The 22030-nt window shown below is 40.8% G+C and overlaps 1 protein-coding gene across 4 annotated transcripts in view; it reads right to left on the bottom strand.

Annotated features, from left to right (window-relative positions):
* OSBPL3 (oxysterol binding protein-like 3) overlaps window positions 1-22030 on the bottom strand; it is a 124223-nt gene that overhangs the window by 53798 nt on the left and 48395 nt on the right. For 2 of the 4 annotated variants that reach the window (XM_006832205.1, XM_006832203.1), the window contains exons 5-10: window positions 19828-19995; window positions 18988-19111; window positions 16570-16673; window positions 16275-16367; window positions 15037-15193; window positions 2167-2297 (exon numbers count right to left, since the gene is read on the bottom strand). In XM_006832205.1, the coding sequence (XP_006832268.1) occupies window positions 2167-2297; window positions 15037-15193; window positions 16275-16367; window positions 16570-16673; window positions 18988-19111; window positions 19828-19995 (777 nt within the window). The remainder of the gene's footprint in view (window positions 1-2166; window positions 2298-15036; window positions 15194-16274; window positions 16368-16569; window positions 16674-18987; window positions 19112-19827; window positions 19996-22030) is intronic. The other 2 variants (XM_006832204.1, XM_006832206.1) reach the window with 1 other exon arrangement.

Raw genomic sequence — 22030 nt, 5'->3', positions numbered from 1 at the left:
TTTCCTTGGTAACAAGATTAATAGAAAATATGCACAAATGGGTATTTTCTGGTTCTCTCAATGCTGAATTGGCTCCTGACAACTAGACCAGAGTAATCAAACCCATTGTGCCATCAAGTCGATTCTTACTCATAGTTCCCAAGGTTATAAATCATTATGGAAGCGGTCTACCACAGTTTTCTCCTATAAAGCAGTTGGTGGGTTCAAACTGCTAACATTTTGTTTGGCAGCCAACTGCTTAAACAACTGTGCCACTCACTAGGACTCCTCCTGACAAGAACCTGAAATTCACCACTACCACCTGCCCCCAAATAGAAAATTCAGAATTGCCTCAGATAGTAATTTCACCTGTGCACACACACTGTCTTTGTTTAAAGTAGGAATTCCAAAGTATAAGCAAAGAGTAAGAGCAAATAAGTAGGTTATTTCAAAAGTTCTCCACTTTCTTGAGAAACAGTGAACAACTTCAGCAATTCAAGGTCCGGTCTTAGGAGGCACACCTCTTGGAGTCTAACAAGTCTAAGGAATAAGCTGAAATTTAATTAAAGGAGTGAGTGAGAGAAAAAACAACTTGTAAAAAAGTATTTGAGGCTTGATAGCAAATTTCCTGTTGCTATGAAGGTTCAAAAATTACCCTAACAGTCACGTTGTATAACTCATCTCTTCCTGACCATTGGGAATGAGTGAGGGGTAGGAGACGAGAAACAGAAAATGGTTTGTTTTTTTTTTTCTTTTTTACTGTACAATAAAATAACATAATTTCCATGTTTTTGAGAGAGAGGCAAATCGGTCAGTGCTTTGCAGTAGAGAAGAACATGAATTTGAAATTTTGCTTTGCCATGTGTCATTTGGAAAGTCATCTAATCTTGAGGGGCCTCAGATGCACAAATGTCCTCCAAACTGTCACATGTTGTAAGCCTTAAAAAACAAATGTTTATGACCTATACCTATGAATGTAGTAGCTCAAGAGGGAACAAATTTTTACAGTGAGGATCATTCCTACCCCTTCGGTATACAGGTTGACAAGAGATGGGCAACTTAGACATTGGCTGTAGCGTAGTGGTTACGAATCGGGCTGTGAACTGCAAGGTCAGCAGTTTGAAACTATCAGCTTTTCTGCGGGAGAAAGATAAGGCTTTCTGCTCTCATAAAGATTACAGCCTTGGAAACTCTGTACTGGGTCACTATGAGTCGGAACTGACTCCACAGCACATAACAACAACAATACCCAAAATGGAAGGCTACAAAGGTAAGAAGTGACTGGCTTACAAGATTTCAAGAGGGAGCCTAGTTCCAGAAGATACGGAGGAAGGTAGAATCTCCACTGAATGGTTTCCAACCTGTCTGGACTGGGCTGGTGAAAGGAGATGGGGATAAGACTCTTGCAGTTCAGTAGTGAATGATTGCTATCAGGACTGTGAGTGTTGGAAATATAAACGTAGACATTTTGTAACAAAAGGAGGGGAGTGATTGATCTTGCAGTCCAGGAGCGGAGGACTCTGGGACCATTAAGGGAGAAGAGCTGCATGCAGGACCCTATCCAGAGAAGCAGCAATGGCAGAGATGATGACATGGAGAGATGGAGTGGCTAGGGAATCTGGACTCTGGGATGGAGAGGGGCTGTGTGCTAACAGCCAGGGGGCAGGCTTGTGGGGTGTACCATTTGTTTGTTGGTTGTTTGAACGGTTATATATTCCTGAGTGCTTCCGTGTACATCCAAAAAACAACAGAGGGGATGAAAGCAAATGCTGTTGAATGATGATGCATGGAGGGAATTGTAATCACTGCAATGAAGTGAAATATGATAGGATGAATGTAAAACTGACGTTCTCCCATGTAAACTATCACTAAATTCATAATAAAAAATTATAAAAACAAAAACAATGTCTACAAAACATCAATAAAAGATTTATAGAAATTGAAAAATCAACCTAATGAAGAGGAGGAAACCAAACTCAAAATATGGAACACAGTAAAAGACTAGATTTGGGTTAGGCTGCTTTTTGGCGTTTGAAATAAGTAGATGTGCTAAAAGGTTAGACTATAATTTGGACAATGCGTTTGGTTTTCTCCACCATGGATTTTCAACACAACCATGCAGATGTAACATATGAAGAACTCATAAACCTGGGCACGGCATTTCTGTGGCACAGACATGCAACTTACGGATGACAGGGCATGCTTCAGACCAATGGCCTGGGCGGAGGGGGAAGAGGTGACATCCTGTTCCATCAGCTGCTTCACTTTCTCTCTCTCCGTTGAAATAGTATTAAAAGCTGACCTTAAAGTGAAGTAAACTATAAAGATATAATCATTATAAAAAGGAGTAAAGGAAGAGGCAGAACTTAAAAACATAGCATAAAAACATCCATTTCTTCTAGAATTTAGAAAACAACCCTGAGTATTTGAGTTGCTGTAAATATATACTCTCAACTGATACAAGTTTATATGTAAATATAACATATATGTAACCAATATATAGCACAACAGTTGCCAACTCAATGTTTCTCACATGTATAATTTACATTTAACTAAGCTAATTAAATGTATCAACTACACTTAATTACGTTGTACAACCATCACCAATAATTATCGCCAAGTTCCTCATTACCATAAACAGAAAGTCAATGCTTCCTAAATAATGACTTCTTCTTTTCCCCTTCCTCTTGCCCCTGGTAACCACTATAAACTTTGTTGTTGTGGTCGTTGTTAAGTGATGTTGCATTGATTCCAACCCATAGCAACCCTGAATACAGTTTCCAAGGAGCAGCTGGTAAGCTTGAACCACCTATCTTGTGGTTCAAACGGTCTAAGTGCATTAACCCACAGCGCCACACCCGGTCTTTATATATTTGCCTATTCTAGATATAAGTGATATCATACAATATTTGTCATTTTGTGATTTACTTCACTCAGCACAATATTTCCAAGGTTCATGCATGTTGTAGCTTACATCAGGATTTCATTTCCCTTCATAGCTGACTAATATTTCATTGTAAACTGACTTTTAAAAACTGATTTACCAAAGGCCTCTTTTTACTACAAAATTCCTTTACTTTGTCACTTATCAAGATATTTTGCAACTTGAAAAGACTATGCTTCTGAATTATCAGTTAGTAGCATGTTGTTTTGTTTGTATCTCAAAGACTGGAACTATTTCAAATTACAGTGCACTGGTTGCTAGAGGAAAAATGGTAATGCCTCCTGTCCAAGTGATCAAAATTAATCGCCAATAAATATAGAACATGAGAGAGGTTGGCAGAGGAAAGATGACGGAAGTGGAAGACACAGGGAGTGTTAAAGTGAACAGAGGTAAATACTGTTAACGGATGGTATAAGCAGGGGATTGCAATCATTGTAATGACACAAAGTGTATGATCTGTTGAACGTGGGACTGATGATCTGTTCTGTACACCTTCACTCAATTCACAATAAAAAGTTACAAGAAAATTAGTCACCAATGAGAGACAGATGGACTTAGTGTGCTTTCTGGATGTGATACCAAGAAAGAGACATCTCCTTTTTTGTATGTGAGGTAGGGATATATAACCTGCATGAAGATAGGACAACCCCAAAACAAGGCCCATTCTACTGTCATAAATCAGCCTGTATTCTAGCAAAATGTTAGTTTTATAAAAAAGAGAAAAAAGCAATGAAAGATTCCCAATTAAAGGTGACTAACGAGGCATGGTGATTAAACACAATGTGTGAGCGTGGGCTACACTGAACTTTTCCTTTCTCACTTAAGGGGGAAACCCCGGTCAGGGCCATTATTGAGGTAATTGATAACATTTGAATACTGAAGGTAGAATGGATAAAAGTACAGTGCAAAATTTTCTTAATTTGGTAACTGTCCTGTGGTTACATAAGAGAATAACCCTATTCTTAGTATCTGTTCACTAAAGTATAAAGGCAGAGAGAAAGACATGTTGTATGAATCCTACACCAATGGTTCAGAAAAATAAATGTGTGCATGCCATGTGTGTAGAATATAAAGTAAAATGTTGAAAATGGTGAATCTGGGTACAGGATCTAGGGGAGTTCTCTGTATTATACTTTTAACTTTCCTGAATATTTTAAAGTCTTTTAAAATAAAGTGTTACGGACCCTTATCCTGGTGTGTCACTGTAGGATAAACACTGGACTACAAGGTTGATTTGAACTGAAAGGTCGGTGGTTCAAACTCAGAAACCCTATGCAGGGATGTTATAAGTCAATGGTACTAACAACAGCAACTCCCTTTCTCCTTGCGAGTCCTTCCAACTGCCTGACTCAGAAATTCCCCATCTCTAAACTTGACGTCAGTCTGCTCATTTAATGAGCATTTATGGACACCAAGAGCTTAGCATGCTTAAGCATTGAAATGCTTGAACTGAAGCTTCAAAAATAATTAATACTCATCAAAAGGCTCATCAGGTTTTGACCACAGAATGTACAAGTTACCTATGGTGTATAATGAAGGGATGACGAAGCTTGTCATCTAACTTATTGATCATGGATATCACATGAATCTTATCTTTCCAATCTCCTTGATTATATTTTGTTTTAGAAGGGCAGAAGGAAGGGAGAGATGGAAAACATCCTTCTCAAATGGCCCGACACATGACTGAATTCCACAGGGCTGTGTTTTCAGAGGTCCTGTTATCCAAGATTGGCCTACTTAGTAACACAGAAACTGAATACACATTATTGACTTACTTCCCTCTTTTCACAGCCTCCAGGACAGCTGAACCTCTCTATAGATTATTGCTGAACTTGTCTGAGGTTGTGGCATTGAGAGACAGACTTAATTCATTATCAAAAGTTACTGTTGAAATAAGCAATGTATTTTAAAACACACACATATCCTGGTGCTTCGTCTGTTGACAACTGGCTACTAGGGTCCACTGGTACTAACATTTTCTAACTGTGTCTATGGAACACACTTAGTTCTTTGATTTAAATTATTCAACGGAGTAAAATGATGGGCAGTACAACATAGAGGCCGTAAGTGTGGGATTCAACATCAGCCCTGGATCTTCCCACCTTCATCACTTAGCAGTCACATGACCTTTAACAGGTTATGATGGACCTGAACATCAGTTCTGTCATTTGTAAATGAGGATACTGCTAGCACCCCCACTTCATAACTCATGAGGATTCAATAAGAGAATGCACGTACACCACTTAGCACAATGCCCGGCATGAAGTAAATAATAAATGCGAGCTCTTGCAATAATCATGGCGATGATGGTAAAAGAGATACGTGTAGTCTCTTGAATACGGTCAGCAGCTCTATGAGGACATGTTCCTCTTGCCAGGTCAACACTTGTTAATAACTGCAGGCTGGTCTACAGTTATGCTACAGATGAGGGAGTGAGCAGACCTATGGAGTGGAGTCTAAGGGCGGCCTCAGCAGGAGAGCGACCAGCCGGACAGTTAAACTCACTACACTCCATGTTCTGGCAGACAGGTGCCTCCTTTCTTGTGCAACTTCATAGGATACGCACAGCCATCTGACTGTGAACTGCCTCTTCACTGATGTGTTTAGTGCTCTAAATGAAATCAGTGGGAAACTCAGCTGGCTGCCAAATCACTTCCTCAGGCTTTCAGAGCACCTGCAGTAAAGCAAGGCTTTCCACCAAACCAGACAGTCCTGTTACATTTTTATGGAAAATATGCATACACAGGTGATAAAATGAAAATGACAAAAAAGGCACGGAAGTAAAGAGCGTTAGGATAGTAGTGAGTTCCAGGAGGGAGCAGAGTGTGATAGGAAAGAGCCATGAGCACTTCCAGGGGCTGGCAATGCACTCATTCTTCACCCAGGTGAAGCACAATTAATAAGTCATTCTACAATACACTTTCCTGCACAGTTCAGTAGGTATGCTATAGTACATAATTAAAAAAAACAGAGTACTAGAAGGAAAAACAAAATGTAAAGGATGTCGTGCTGAAATTTAGCTTCATCACATCATATGCAGTTTCTGAGGCTCAGTCTAATGAGTCTGTAGCTCAACACCCCCAATTCCCTCCCTCAAAGAGAAGAAATCAGATTAGTCTAATCTGACTAGACCCTCCAGCCACTCCTTGGAAACCCCATACTGGATCGCTATGAGTCAGAACCAATTTGACTGCACTTAACTAACAACAATCTGACTAAGTAGACTTAATGGTGCGATGGTTAAGTGCTTGGTTGCCGACAGAAAAGTTGGCAGTTAGAACCTACCCGGCCGCTGTGACACAGATAATAGCAGTCTGTTCCAGTAAATCGGTAATCCCTAGAAAGCTTCATGGGCAGTTCGACTCGATCACATGGGGTTGCTAGGAGTTGGAATTGACTCAAAAGCACCTAAGGCAGTATCTGACCAGCACTTAATAGGTCATATTGACTCTTGGTGGTCATTCCTTTTCGCTTTTTCATAGGTGTCATCTACTCTTTTCCTGAGTTATGGTAGAGGGCATAGACAGCATGTGTGGATAGAGAGAGTTCAGATACTGAAGGGTTTGTTGTGAAGTGCCGTCGAGTCGATTCCAACCCATAGTGACCCTGTATAGGGTTTCCAAGGAGCAGCTGGTGAGCTTGAACCACTGACCTTGCAGTTGAAACAACTTTGCAGCCTGACGCATTAGCCCACAGCGCTACATCAGGACTCTAATTTGACCTGAGCGCTATTTGGTGTGCTCTTTCTTCAGTAGGCTCTCAGGATTTGAAAAGAGTAAGAATTTGAATTGTGACAGTCCTGGTGTGGCGCTCTGGGTTAATGCGCTGGACTGCAAGGTCAGTTTGAACCACAAGGTTGGCAGTTCAAGCTCACCAGCTACTACTTGGAAACCCTATATAGGGTCACCATGAGTCAGAAGTGACTCAAAGGCACTTAATAACAACAACAACAACTCTTAGGGGGCTCTGTGGTACCGGAGAAACAGATCTTATAATGAGGCAAAAATGAACCTCAGTCCTTGCTGTACCAATTAGTTGCTATTATGGTTTGAACGATTTCCCCCAAAAGTATGTGTTCAATTTCTAGGCCTTGTAGCTGGAGATGTAACCCTGTTTGGAAATTGGGCTTTTTATTTTTTTTCCCCTAATATGGGTGAGTTCCTGGGTGGCACAAATGGCTGAAAGGTTGGTGGTTTGAACTCATGCAGGGGACCATGGGAAGAATGGCCTGTCCTTCTGAAAGGTCACAGCCTTGAGTTTATGTAGTACAGTTCTACTCTGTATATATGGGGTTACACATGGGTCAGAACTGATTCTGTGGGAACTGGTTATATTTTTTAAGTTTTTGGTTTCTTATGTTAATGAGGCTATACCAGATAGGGAGGTTACTAGACCTAATCACTTTGAAGTTATAAAAAGGCCTTAGTAGGATGCAGACACACACACGTGGGGAAGACAGATGCTATGTGAGGATTATTACAAGCACAGGGTTCAGAAACTAGGACACAGGACGACAGAAGGAACCCACATGCCCAGGACCCTGATTTGGACTTTTAGCCTCCAGAACTGTGAGAAAACAAATTTCTGTTCTAAAGGTACCCACCTGTGGTTATTTCTGTTGTTTAGCATCTATATGGTGCCACAGGATAAGCATTGGACTGCTAATCACAAGGTCAGTAGTTCAAACCCACCAGTCACTCCTTGAAAACCCTATACAGGGTTGCTGTGGGTCAGAGCTAACTTGATGGCACTTAATAAGATATGTGGGAAATGCCCTTATTTCATTAGTGCTATGAGAAAACACACTTGTTATAGGACACTTGCCACACAGTGGTGGTGTTAATAAGTGCTGTCGAGTCAGTTCCGACTTATAGAGACCCTGTAGAGGATTTCCCAAGGAGCAGCTGGTGCTTATCCTACAGCACACACCAGGCCTCAAACACACAGTATTCCTTCTTTTTAATGAAAATCTCATTTTGGGTAAATTGGCTTTACAATGTTAAATACTCCTAATAGTATCTGAGATGATTGGATCGTCCATGAAATGCTTCCCCTTACTTTCAAAACTCATGGGAGGTCCATGGTTTTACAACATTTTCTAATCCATATTCCATCCAAGTAGTTTTTTGATTTAGGCACATTTGGTCATTTTATTAAATGGTCATATTTATTTATTGATAAATTACGTGAACTCAATTGCTCAGCAGACATGGAATTCAAATCTGTGGTCAATAAATGACATGGCTCATTTGAAAAATCTCCTCTATCTTTATCTTTTAATCTATGAGCTCTATGTCATTGTAACATAGCTGGATTTTTATTCAATGTTTCCATAAGCTCAAAACAGTTCAGACAATGACTGGCAGTCAGAACTCAACACAGAACAAAATTCCAGAAGTAAAAGTAAAACAACCTAAAATATGTTTAACTTTACTCTACCTTTAGCCTTTACATTTAGGCCCAGCTTTCCATAAAATGCCTTCTGGCATTGAAGAAAAAGTACCAGCAAAATCTTTACTTTGTTCCCTTCCAAGGCAGACTGTGTGCAACCCCTTCTATTTGGAGCGCTCTGTGGGAGAAAGATGAGGCTTTCTGCTCCTGCAAAGATGTCTACCTCGGAATCGCAATACAGGGTCGCTGAGTTGGAATGGACCCAACGGCACTTAACAACAACCAGAAGTCCTGGTGGCTTAGTGGATAAACGCTCGATTGCTCACCAAAAGGTTGGTGGTTTGAGCCCAACAGTCCCTCTATGAGAGGCAGATGTGGCAGTCTGCTTCTGTAAACATTACAGCCTTGGAAACGCTGTCACTATGAGCTGAAATCGACCTGATGCCAGTGGGTTTGGGTTTGATATGGATATTTTATCCTTGTTGTTTTTAAGTGCTGTGGAGTCAGTTCCAACTCATAGCAACCCTATATAGGGTTTCCAAGAAGCAGCTGGTGGGTTTGAACTGCTGATCTTGTGGTTAACAGTTCAGTGCTTATCCTACAGCGCCACATCAGGAAGTCCTTGCTTATTCACCAAATTCCATCATTTCTGTTTGTTTCTAGTAGAAACACTCACTCCTAAAACTTCCGTGTGACAATAGCCAGCGATATTCTTTCTACTCAGCATAAAACAATTATTCATAGAATGATAATTCCAGAGTCAAAAGGGACAGAAGAAATATTTTAAGACATTTAATAAATGAAGCAACTGAGGCCCAGACGAGTTAAGTGGTGAGGTCAAAGTCCCTTCAGTTAATCATTAATGGTTGTTGTTTTTAGGTGCCATAGGGTCGGTACCGACTCAAAGCAACCCTATGCACAACAGAAGGAAACACTGCCTGGTCCTGGGCCAACCACACAATTGTTGCCATGCTTGAGCTCATTGATGCTGCTACATTGCCAATCCAATTTGCTGGGGGTCTTCCTCTTTTTCTCTGACCCTCCACCTTACCAAACATGATATCCTTCTCCAGTGACTGGTCCCTCCTGACAATATGTCCAAAGTATGAGAGACGAAGTTTGGCCATCCTGGCCTCCAAGGAACACTCTGGCTGCAATTCTTCCAACACAGATCTGTTGGTTCTTTTGGCAGCCCATGGCACTTTCAATATTCTCCTCCAACACCATAACTCAAAAGCATCAATTCTTCTATGGTGTTCCCTATTCACTGTCCAGCTTTAAACCATGTGGTTCTCAGATTAAAAATGGCCAATACCAGTTCACTAATGCCTAAGATATTGATGTTTATGCATTCCATTTCATTTTTGACAATTTCTAATTTTCCTAGATTCATACTTTGTACATTCCATGTTCTGATTATTAATGGATGTTTATAGCTGTTTCTTTTCATTTTGAGTTGTGCCCCATCAGCAAATGAAGGTCGCATGGGCTTTACTCCATTCGTATCATCATGGTCAACTCTACTTTGAGGAGGCAGGTATTCCCGTCGCATTTTGAGTGACGTCCAACCTGAGGGGCTCATTTTCTGGCACTATATCTGACAGTGTTTCTCTGCTATTCATAAGGTTTTCAGAAGTGACTAAATATTTGGAGGTAGTTCATCAATCCTTCTTCCTAGTCTGTCTTTGTCTGGAAGCTCATCTGAAACTTGGTGGCATGGGTGACCCTGCTGGTATTTAAAATACTGGTGGCATAGCTTCCAGAATCACAGCAATTCATAAACCAGTACAGTACGACAAACTGACAGGGGAGTGGTAGATCATTAATAGAGATAATCTGAAATAGGAGATAGCTCCAGAAGGTTAATAATGTTGCTCAGGAATTTCACTTCAAGTATGTTAATAGCAGGGAGCTTCCCAAATAACAAGGAGAATTCTGAGTTAACTAAAACAAATAGGCATTTTGCTTTAGGATTTCTTAGGGGCTTTAATATTTACTGCTCCTTGGATAGATCCAAAGGAGACCGACCATATTCATGAGTGTTCCCCAAATACGTTAAATCATAAATTCATTTTTTAAAAAGCATTTTATAGGTAAAGTGTTTTATGAAATACATTTTCAAAAATGTAAATGTTAATATGTACAAAGCAAGTTACTCCTGACTTAAGTTTTAGGAAATATGTACTCTGTTTGCTTATACAGGGGGGCTTCAAAGAGTTTGTGGAAAAATACCAGTATCTTTTCATTCCATTTGTCCATAAACTTTTTGAAGTCCCACCTCCCCCCTTGTATGTATTCTGACATACACACTAAGCCAGAATATGAACCAACATAGATTAGTTCAATGATACACCATAAAAATAAAATTTATAGCCTGTAATGTATGATACTTTTTAAAAATTAGTGTGTATGTATTTTAGTTGCCTACCATTTGATGTAGCTTCCATAAAACAGTAGGAATAGGAGAAGTGAGATGCATTTAACAAACTGGAGAAAAAGTAGAGAGTCAAAGTCACACAGATTATGTTATAACATCAGTGGAATTCTTGACTTTAGTTCAGTTGCTCTGGAATCATAGTCAACAGACTAGAGACACAATGACAAATGAACAGTAGTAATTGTTGGCAAATAAAATAAGGCTTACACAAGATCAAGATGCTTCAAGTGTGCATGTATAGTAGTGAGAAAGTATGTAAGATTTTAAGACTTAGGATAAACCTAAGAACTGTCTTGATTCTACAATGTCCCAGAAATCCAGCTAGTCTTAAAGGACTTTTTGAACTAAGAAGGGGATATTCTTTCTGTCTCCGCCAGCAGTGTTGTTTAAAACCGCAGGAAAGAAAGCTGGCTTCTCAGGCTCCTGTGAAATTTACTGTCCCTCAGCCTGTGGGGCTCAGGTTGTTGGTGAACAAATGCACTTGGACTTTCTCTGCACAATCCTTGACCTACTGTAGTTATGTGGCAACTCTGGGTTTCACAAAGCTGGAAAGATAGAAGAGCCGGCTGAGGCCCATTATGAACTTTCATTACAGAGGTTCAGACCTCTCTCTGCAGGTAGGGTGGGGTAAGTCAATATGGCAGCCTCTGTCCTGCTGAGGAAGCAGCTTCTGCAACCTTGATGGAATGCAGGGCTTTTGCCTTCTGCTGGGAAGCATTATCTCCTCACTTTCAAAAAGGACAGTTTACTTCATTAAAAATGAACAGTGTTTTATAAGAATTTTCTCTCACAAAACCCCAAAGTACATAACTAAAGGGAAGCTTTAATACTAGAGAATGTCTAAGTGGGCGTGTGATGAGCTTTTACGGGACAAGGGAGGTACTTCTTCCCACTTTACAGGTGGGGAAATGTCCACATTTGCACTAAGGGTAGCTGGGACAAGTTTGAGATGAGAGTTTTTTTAAAGGACAAAGTGGTTTCCTCATAATCAATCTCAGTCTATGTTTTAGATTTTATAGGTGAAGGGCAGAGAGCTGAATAAATGAATGAAAACTGAGAAGAATGAAAATGTGTGCTGAAAACTAAGGAGGGAATACTTTCTCCCATTCCCATTCAAAACTGTTTAACTGGTTTCCCCTTAAATTTTTTTAAAAGGTAAGTGGAAAGAATAATCATTTATAACCCCATCTTCTATTACTAAAGAAGTTGATGTACACCTTCCCAGGTTTCTTAGTATGACTGTATATACCAGAAAGGGTGGCACTGTAGGGTAAACACCGGACTGTTAACCACAATTGGAGGTTCAAACCTACTAGCAGCTTATGGGGAAAATATGAGACAATCTGCTCCCATAAAGATTTACAGTCCCGAAACCCCAAGACTGGGTCACTGTGAACTGGAACCAACTCCATTGAAGTGGGTTTGGTTTTGATATATGCCATATATACTTTTTTAAAATAAAAAAATGTAATTATTAATGTATTTTGTAACATTATTTTTGCTTACTAATATGTTGTGAACATCTTTCTACATCAAGAAATAAGAACCCTGAACACAGGCAGTGAAACACTAGGTTAGGCCAAGTCCCAAGTTGGCAGTTTTGTAGTCACATGACTCTCATGTAGTTCCTTAGCTTCTCTAAGCCACAGGTTTCTTACTTGTATGGTCGAGGTTATAATAATACCAACTCCATGGGCTGCTGCTAAAATTAAAGACACAATGTATGTAGCGTGCTTAGCAAATACCTCCACGATGGCCATGTGTCTCAGTATAAGGCTGTTGTTGTTAAATGTCGTAGAGTTGGTTCCAACTCATAGCGACTGCATAGGGTTTCAAGGGAGTGCTTGGTGAGTTTGAACTGTCGACCTTGTGGTTCAAATTGACCTTGCGGTCCAGTGCTTTAATCCACAGCACCATACCAGGACCTCAGTATAAGGTAATTGTTAGTATTATTATTAGTATTATTAAGCACTCTCCATATGGTTATCTTATATTTTGAAAAATCTAATTCTCTGTTAATAGCTATTTTCTAACTTTTATAGACTTTTTATTTTGAAATAATTATAGATTCACAGGAAGTTGTAAAAAAACAGTATAGAGAAGTCCTCTGCGCCCCAAGCCCAGTTTCTCCCAATGGTGATATATTACGATTGGTACAAATGGAGTTCTGGTGCGGTGCTATAGGATAAGCACTGGACTGATAGCCACAAGGTCAGCAGTTCAAACCTATCAGTCTCTCCTTGGAAACCCTATGTAGTGTGGCTATGAATGAGAACTGACTTGACGGAGCGTAACAACAACAATGGTACAAACAGTATAAGAGCAGGAAATCTACAGCTCTTTTTTCGGTTTCCCCAGTTTTACATACACTAATTTGTGTGCATGTGCATCTGTTGTTCCCTGCAGTTTTACCACCGGTATAGATTCCTAGAACCACCACCACAATCAACATACAGAACTATCCCTCATCACAACCATTTCTCTCTTCTCCTTCCCTTTCCTTACCTCTGGCAACACTTAATCCTTATTCTTGTCTTTCATGAATGTCATGTAAGTAGAATAAAAGCACTGGACTGCTAACAGCAAGGTCAGTGGTTCAAACCCACCAGCTGCGACTTGGAAAGTCCATATAGGTATGCTATGAGTTGGAACCGGCTTGACAGTACTTAACAGCAACATATATATATAAACTTTTGAGACTGGCTCATTTCACTAAGTGCCATGTCCCAAAAGGCCATCCAAATCACTGCATGCATCAATAGTTTTGTTTGTGTACTTCATTAAAAAATTTTTTATTGTGAATTGGGTGAAGATTTACAGAGTTTTCCATCCAACAATTCAGACACATATTGTTTCATCTCCCTGATTGCAGTCCTCTCAATGTAGCATCATTTATCCCTCTTCCTCCCTGTTTCCATTCCTTCTTCTTTCCTAACCCTTCTGAACACTGTCCTTTGGTAAATGCTGCCCTTGTGATCTCAAAAGGTTGATTATTCTACGGTGTGTGTACCTCACTAGTCTTCCTGTTCCCCTTATAGATTTCAAAGGGTCGCTATGAGCTGGAACCAACTCCATGGCACTCAGTAAGAACAATACCACAGATCTAGAACGGTTTCTGCTTGGCTGAAAATTGAACCATAGGGGTGAGTTCAGTTTCAGACCTGAAGGGTGACCAAGGGCAATAGCCTCGGGGGTTCATCAGACTATTCAACCAGTAAGCCTTGTCCTTTCTATTATTTTTGAGTTTTGTTCCAAATTTTTCTCACACTCTAATCAGGATCTTCTAATGTGTTCCCATTCAGAGCAATTGGCGGTGGCAGCAGAGTAATACTCTTTCCACTGTACAGATGTTCCACAGTCTAATTAACTCCATTGTAAAAGGACATTTGAGTTGTTTCTAGCATTTGGCTATTGCAAGTAAAGCTGCTCTGAATACTTGTGTGTATGGGGTTTTGTCTGGAATTATGCTTTCATTTTCTGGGATAAATGTGCAAGAGTGCAATTGCAGGGCTGTGTGGCAAGTCTATGCTTAATTTTACATTAAAAAAAAACAACACACACAAAAAACCAGAGAACTTGCCAAAAGATTTTCCAGAGCGCCTGTACCATTTTTCATTCCCAGCTGTCATTTCTGAAAGATGCCATTCCTCTATATTCTCACAAGCATCTGATAATTTACGTATTTTTAAATTTTAGCTGATATAGTAAGAGGTGGCTTCAAAAAGTTCATGGAAAATGGAATGATAAGATAATGGAATTTTTCCATGGATTTTATGAAATCCGTCTCTTAGGTGTGTAGTGATGTCTTATCATGATTTTAATTTGCATTTTCTTAATGATTAATTATGCTAAACATCTATTTCTAATTTTATCTATGACAAGCAATGCTACAATGGATAAATTGTAAGTTTTTAAATTAATTCCTACCAATGAATTCCTCAAAGTGGAACTGTTGGATAGACAGATTTAAAAAAAGAAAGAAATATAATATCAAATTGCCCTTCAGCAGAGTATCAATGTATACTCTCAGTGGCAGCACGTGAATAGCTCAGCTTTTAAAGTATATTTTACAGTTCTCGTGACTTCCCGCAGGAGATTCAAAGGAAACCTCTGGCCAATATACTCTCCACTATACCAAGCAAAGCAAATCAAGTCAAAATGAATTTTCCCAAAATATTAATAGAACAGAAAATGAACCAACTAAGATACCCTCTCCAAGGACTTCCCATCTTCAGATATGCATTTAACATTCTCATCAAACACATTATGAAGAAAATGCATTTACCTTTATGGGCAATGTGGCACAGATCTTCTTGAATTTTGGAAAACTCTGATGAAGTTTCAGAGCCATCGGAATAATTCTTTTCTTCTCCAAAATCTATTGTTGATAAATTAGGGTTGGAAGAGTGTAGTCTTAGTGGGCCGGGAAAAGGTTTAGGGACCTAAAGCGACACCAAAAGGAGATATTTCTTTTTAGTTGCAGATTACTCTGACTATTTAGTTGGTTTGGGAGTAGTAGGAGCGGATCAAGTTGTAATTAAGGCTTTGATATAAGTGGTATTTATTTACGAGACATATAAATGAGAATTCAGAATAATACCTTACAGAGCAATGTGCACTGGTTTCTTGAAAAAAAAAAAAAAAAAAAGGGTGAGAAATCATGTATTTTTTTTGAGGGGGAGTTATAAGAGCATTAAAGTTGCAGGTTGAAAATGATAACCAAAGATGCCTGGCTTTTTCTCATTTAACACCCAATTTCTTCTCCATAACAAAAATCGTCCATATCTAGATGGCTAACGGTGGTTTAGTTTAAAAATACTTTTCCATATTTGCACCTGGAACGTCTAGAAAACAAAGTGACTCTTCACGTGTTGGTACATGAAATGCACTTGACTTTAAAATCATTTAAAGTTAACCCATAAAGTGCTTTGAACCAAAGAGAACATAAGAGTATGTCAGATTATTTATGTGATCGCATAAGCTTAGTTTTGACTATGACAATGTTGTAATTGAATAGGTGAAGACCAAGCTTCTGGCCTCTGGCTTAGCTGGGCACAGGGAAAAGACAGTGGCTTGTGTGACACACTGAACCTTTGATGGGGGATGGGGAGGCTGGAGACAGGAGGCCAAAAGGGGTCTTGCTCCAGAGACTTGGGCCAGTGTACTCGAAGGGACGATAAACCCCAGAGCATCAGCAGAAGTGGGTCAGAGCACAACAGCCACAATAGGCACAAACAAGGCACATACCCAAGCAGGGAAGAAGGCAAGCGGAACACCACAGAAGGGGAAACCAAAAGTCCTACTAATGGCCGTTGCCTTCCACGATCACATCATTTTTCTCTTAGTCAGCATCTTCTCCCATATCTAATATCCTGACAATCTAAGTGATTGAATTCATTTCTCAGCGCAGGGTATTTATGAAGAATGGTCTATTCTCCTCTGAGTCAAAAGTAGCCCCTCAGCACGTGGTGTGCAGAGCAAGGGCAATGAAGAAGCCAGCCTACTCGGGGGAGCGATGGTTACCTGCAGCGTTCCTTTAGCATCTTTGCCAATAGCTCTGGATCGCCACCTCCTATGCGATCTTTTTTCCTTTTTGGGACTTTCAAAAGCGCCACCCTTTTTTCAAAACAGGAAAGAGAGCACAGACAATAAGATCCTACAAACCAACAGGATAAACATACGCAAGGTGAACATCTCCATGCCCTCAGCTTTGGTTGAAGCAACCAAGCAGACAACATCCCATTGTTAGTCAAAGGCTGGGGAGTAGAACAGAAAGCAGAGAAGGCCAGAATGCAAACAGAAGAGGCATCTGGCTAACCTGGATGGCGTTGATAGCTGGTGCTGAATACGTCCGATGCAGAACGTCCATATTTTGTAGGAGTTGACTCATTTCCACCAGATAGGTGTGACAGTGTGCCAGGTCTGAGGGACAAAGAGAAAAGTGCTGAGAACTCTCCACTAGCAAGATAGAAAAAGGAAGCTGCATGGATTTCTCCTGACATGCAGACTTTATTTACCATGTTGGATGTCAGCTATCTCTCTCATTTATCTATATTTGATTTCACATCTGTTAAGAATAAGAAATTTTACTTTCTGTATTACTAGAGAAAACAGTATAGTGGTTAAAAGCATGGATCAGCAACCAGATGGTCTCAGTTTGAATTCACTTAATGATATGACTTTTGGGAAATGATATAGCTTTCCTATCCCTCAGTTTCCTCATCTGGAAAACGGTTCATAGGATAGTTATCAGAGTTAAATGAGCTGGCAGACGCAGACCACTTCGAAGAGTGTCTGGCACACAGTAAGCACTCAATAAATCAACTATTGTTAGCAGTGTTGTGATTACTGATCTTGCAGCAAGCGGCTGCTTTCAATGGCTTGCAAAGGTCTCGATACACACCAGCGGAGGCAACTAAAAGGATGTTTGTATTGGTATCTTTGCTTTTCATTGGCCTTTGAGAAGACGACGATGATCCTCTGCAGGAATGCAAAGTGACCTGAGAGAACCTAAGACTATTCTCAGACCAGTTCCTAGGTCACTAACATGCAGAGAGAGTCCATAATTTGCTATTCATTGAACATACACAGTTGTGTCTGCTGAGGGATCAAGGCCCAAATGCCTTAGGATCCCAAACCTGATCAGACCCACTGCTGTGGAGTAGACTGCCACATCTTTCCCAACAGAGCAGCAGCTAGGGTGTAGCAGCTGACCTTTTGTTTAGCAGCCAACTGCTTTTATTCCTGTGCCACCAGAGCTCCTCTGCGTTAGGGTTCCACCACGATTGAGCCAATTCTAACTCACAGTTTATCCTACAGGACAGAGAAGAACTGCTCCCTCGGGTTCCTGACAGTATAAATCTTTATAGAAGCAGACAGCGTCATCGTTCTCCCACAATGCAGTAAGTGGGTTTGAACCAGTGACCTTGTAGTTAGCAACCCAATGTTTAATCAACTGCACTACTAGGGCTCTTATGCCTTAGGAGTACTGTTGTTGTTAAGTGCCATCGAGTTGGTTCTGACCCAGAGCGACCCTCTATAGGGTTTCTGAGGAGCAGCTGGTGAGCTTGAACCACCGACCTTGTGATTCAAATGACTTTGCAGTCCAACACATTAACCCACAGAGATACACCAGTACTCCTGCCTTAGGATAGTGGCTCTCAAGTTTAATATCATTAGAATCTCCTTAAGAACTTGTTGAAGCACAGCTCCCTGGACTGCAGCCCCAGTTTCAGTATATCCGGGTGAGCCTGAGTCTCATTCTGAACAAGATCTCTGGACACACTGATGCTGCTGGTGTGGGGACCATATTTTGAGAACTGCTGCTCCAAGCTGTCACTCGGGGAAGTTCAAAAGTGACCGTTATTGAGAGGGGCAGGTCTCTATGGCCCCAGGTGTGATCATGTTTATCCTTTATTCAACAGGAGACAAATACAATTTTCAAGGCTACCATCTGGTGTCTTTGTGTAATCGATCTTTACAACTTTAGCTATACTTCAGAATCACTTGGAAAAATTTTTAATTGAATATGCCCAAGTCCCACCCCAAACAATACAATCAAAGCACTCCTAACCCCACTGGGGATTTCCTTTAGTTCCCATGGTGATTCTTAGCTAATTAAAGTGGAGAATAACTGAGCTTCATCATGGCAGCTGTTCTTAATGCTGGCTCCACATCAGAATCACCTGGGATACTTTGGAAAATTAACGATGCCAGGGCTCCACCCAAGACCAATTAAAGCAGATTTATTGGGAAAGGCAAGGCACCTGGGCATGGGTATTTAAAAAATCGTTTGGATGTTTGTTAATGTGTAGTCAGGGTTGGTAACAACTGATGAGGAATATCCCTTAGGTTTGCCTGCTCACTTATAAACTGTAATTCTCGATCTTACACATGTACCAGAATCATTTTTGGCACTTGTAAAACAAAGAGAAATGCCCAGACCCCCACCTCTTAGAGATTGTGGTTCAGTAGTACAGTGTGGAAATCAGACATTGGTACTTAAGCAAAAAAAGTTAAGAATTAAAATAAAAATTTTTCTTCACATGCACACCAGATGGTGGCATAAAGTTCTACAACCAGTGTCTTAGGTTTATCGTGAGTTCCACCTTAATAAAAGTAAATACTAAGCCAGAATGCAGACAAAGAAAGATGAAGAAAACAAATTCTTTTATGGTATAAGAGCTAAGTCAATAGATTCAGAGCTGTGAGCAGGACAGGTTTCTAGGCACTCTACCTTGTGAGCATTTTTCCATGTCCTCTGATGACTGTAACCACAGTGGGACTCTTGTTTCCCCAGCACAAGAAAATGACAAATTGCTTCCGGTTTGAAAGGAATGCTGCTTTGATATACTGCTGCGCTGTTCACAGATGACAAAAGCACATTACAAATGAAACCGAGTTCAGAGGGAACAGTTTAGGGTAAAGGTAACAAAGTGGCCTAGTCACCAACAGAAGCCATCTAGTTGCTTCTAATGAGGAAGACTCTGGCAAGACACCCCACAGGAAACCTTAAGATCTCAGGCCATCTCCCCAATTCAACCACACCAGGCTATGAGACCTTGGGTTGTAGTCCTTATTTTCTTCTCTGGTAAATGACAATTGTACCAAAACAATGATATAAATGGTCAGGAATATTTTACAATCCTACATGGCAGTTTAGTACCAGATTAGGAAAACCATACTCAAACTAGTCAAGAGAAAGCTAGAGCATTTGGGGACATTATTTTACAACATTTACATTTTGCTGCATTTTATTCTTTAGCTACTGGCTTACATGTAATGCATGGGGGAAAGCGGGTGGCGTGCTTCAAAGAGTTCATTTACAGATACTGAAATCTGTTCACAAACTTTCTGAATCTCCCCTCATATGCTCACCTGTTCTTGGCTCTGACTAATGGGCTGTTCTTGTTGTTAAGTGCAGTTGAGTTGGTTCTGACTCAGAGCTAATTAAATACAGCTTCTCCTCTCCCCAAACCTTTCCTTCCTCAGACACAGACCACCCCCTAAGATGAGACTATCTGACACAAGACCACCCCCCTCCGTTTAGATTCAAGACTTGCCAAACACTGATTACCTTCCTATTGGACATGGAGTCAAAGACGCCAGAGGCTGAGTCTGCAACGGTGGGCCCGGAGAAAAAGTGATTGGCTTCACGGGGAAACATGGCGATTTCATTTTGACGATACATTCTGTGATGACGGAGTTTGGATACCCATTCATCAAAGCCATCTTCTGACTTCACCTAAAATGTGTTATATTGAAAAGAAAATCACTGAAAGGAAATCTAAGTCACTCTGTCCCCGTCACTTAATGTTGGCACATGTGCTGTTGTTATTCGTTGTTGTCATTGGCTCTGACTCTTGGCGACCCCTGAACAACAGAACGAGACAATGTCTGGTCCTGTTCCATTGTCACAATTGTTGGGATGCTACAGTCCAGCACAATCTAAGACAATGTGCTATTGTGATCCACAGCGTTTTCTTTGGCTAATTTTTGGAAGGAGATTGCCAGGTTTTTCTTCCTAGTCTGTCATAGTCTGGATCTCCACTGAAACCTGTCCACTATGGGTGACCCTGCTGGTATTTGAAATACTGGTGGCATAGCTTCTGGCATCAGAGCAACATACAAGCCACCATAATACAACGAACTGCCAAATGGGTGATGGTTGGCAGGTGTAGAAATCAGGACTTTGAACTGATTCATCATGGTTCAACCCCCTGCTGAGACTTTGCCTTTCCACTCCAGATATACTGAATCAGAATCTGTCATGGACTCAACTGGGTCACTTCCCCACAAAATATGTGTCAGTGTGGCTGCGCCATGACAGTTATGGGATGATTCCCCATGAAGTGATCTGATGTGACAAACCAGTAAGAGGATTTAAGACTGTGATGTTGTTAGGTGCCACTAGTTGGTTCCAACTCATAGCAACCTTGTATAGGAGCAGCTGGGAGGTTTGACCTGCTGACCTTGATCCACAGCAGGACTCCAAAGAGGGAAATGTTGTTAAGTGCCCTCGAGTGGTTCCGACTCATAGCAACCCTGTATAGAATTTCCAAGGAGCAGCTGGTGGGTTTGAACTGCTGACCTTGTGGTTCAAAGTCCAGTGCTAATCCTTTAGCGCTAAAAAGGGAAATTGTTGTTGTTATGTGCCGTGGAGTCGGTTCTGACTCATAGCAACCCTGTACAGGGTTTCCAAGGCTGTAAATCTTTACGGGAGCAGAAAGCCTCATCTTTTTCCACGGAACAGCTGGTAGTTTCGAACTGCTGACCTTGCAGTTCGCAGCCCGATTCGTAACCACTACACTACCAGAGCTCCTTAAAAAGGGGAAATACACTGTCCTTAATCCCATCATGACTGATCAGACATAAGGGAGATTCCCAGGGCTGTGGCATGCAATACCCTTTATCTTACAAAAGACAAAAGGAGAGTGAGGGAGCTGAGAAAGACGGGCCTAGTGTAGTTCTGGTAGCAGTCGGGCTGCTAACCTCAAGTTCAGGAGTTTGAAACTATCAGCGATTCCAGAGGAGAAAGATAAGGTTTTCTGCTTCCATAAAGATTTATAGCCTCAGAAACCCTACGCAGGGTCGCTATGAGTCAGAACCAACTCCACATCACACCACCACCACCACCAAGAAACAAGGGTGCATCCTTTGGCCGTAGGTCCCCTCACTATGAACGTACTACATCTAGAGAATTGATGCCAAGAGTCATGGAGATCTCCAAGGAATTCAAGCATTACCAATGCCGAATGGAGACTAGGATCTTTCTCCAGCGTTGACAAAGAAAGATACGCCATCCCCTAGTGCTGGCACTCTGAATTTGGTCTTCTAGCCTCCCGAGCTATGAGAGACTAACATAATTACAGCCATCACGTGTGGTATTTCTGTTATAGCAGCACTAGATAACTAGGACACAATCTATACCTGAACAAGATGCTTCTGTCTCCTAAGAATCACCTGGGGATCATTGTTAAAATGTAGACTCTGAATTAGCGTATCTGAGGTTGAACCACAGTGAACCAGTTTGAAGCCCTACTTGTTTTACATTTATGTGATCTAGGGGGGAAAGTTTGAGGAAGAGGTGAAATGTAAAAAAGCTCTTCATTAACTATATATTTATGTTACCTATGAAAAAGTCCAATTGTTATGCTATTTTTAGGAAGGCAGATGATATCAGGAATATCACCAGGCAAACTGAAATTCTTATCTTTCTCTTAAAGCATTTCCCAGTTCACCAGTCCCAGTTTCTCCTATCCCTACAGGAAATCTTAACA

This window comes from Chrysochloris asiatica, unplaced genomic scaffold (genome assembly GCF_000296735.1).
Source record: "Chrysochloris asiatica unplaced genomic scaffold, ChrAsi1.0 scaffold00006, whole genome shotgun sequence".
Lineage (NCBI taxonomy): Eukaryota > Metazoa > Chordata > Mammalia > Afrosoricida > Chrysochloridae > Chrysochloris > Chrysochloris asiatica.
Note: the sequence above shows the minus strand (reverse complement) of the source record. Positions and strands in the feature narration are given on the sequence as shown.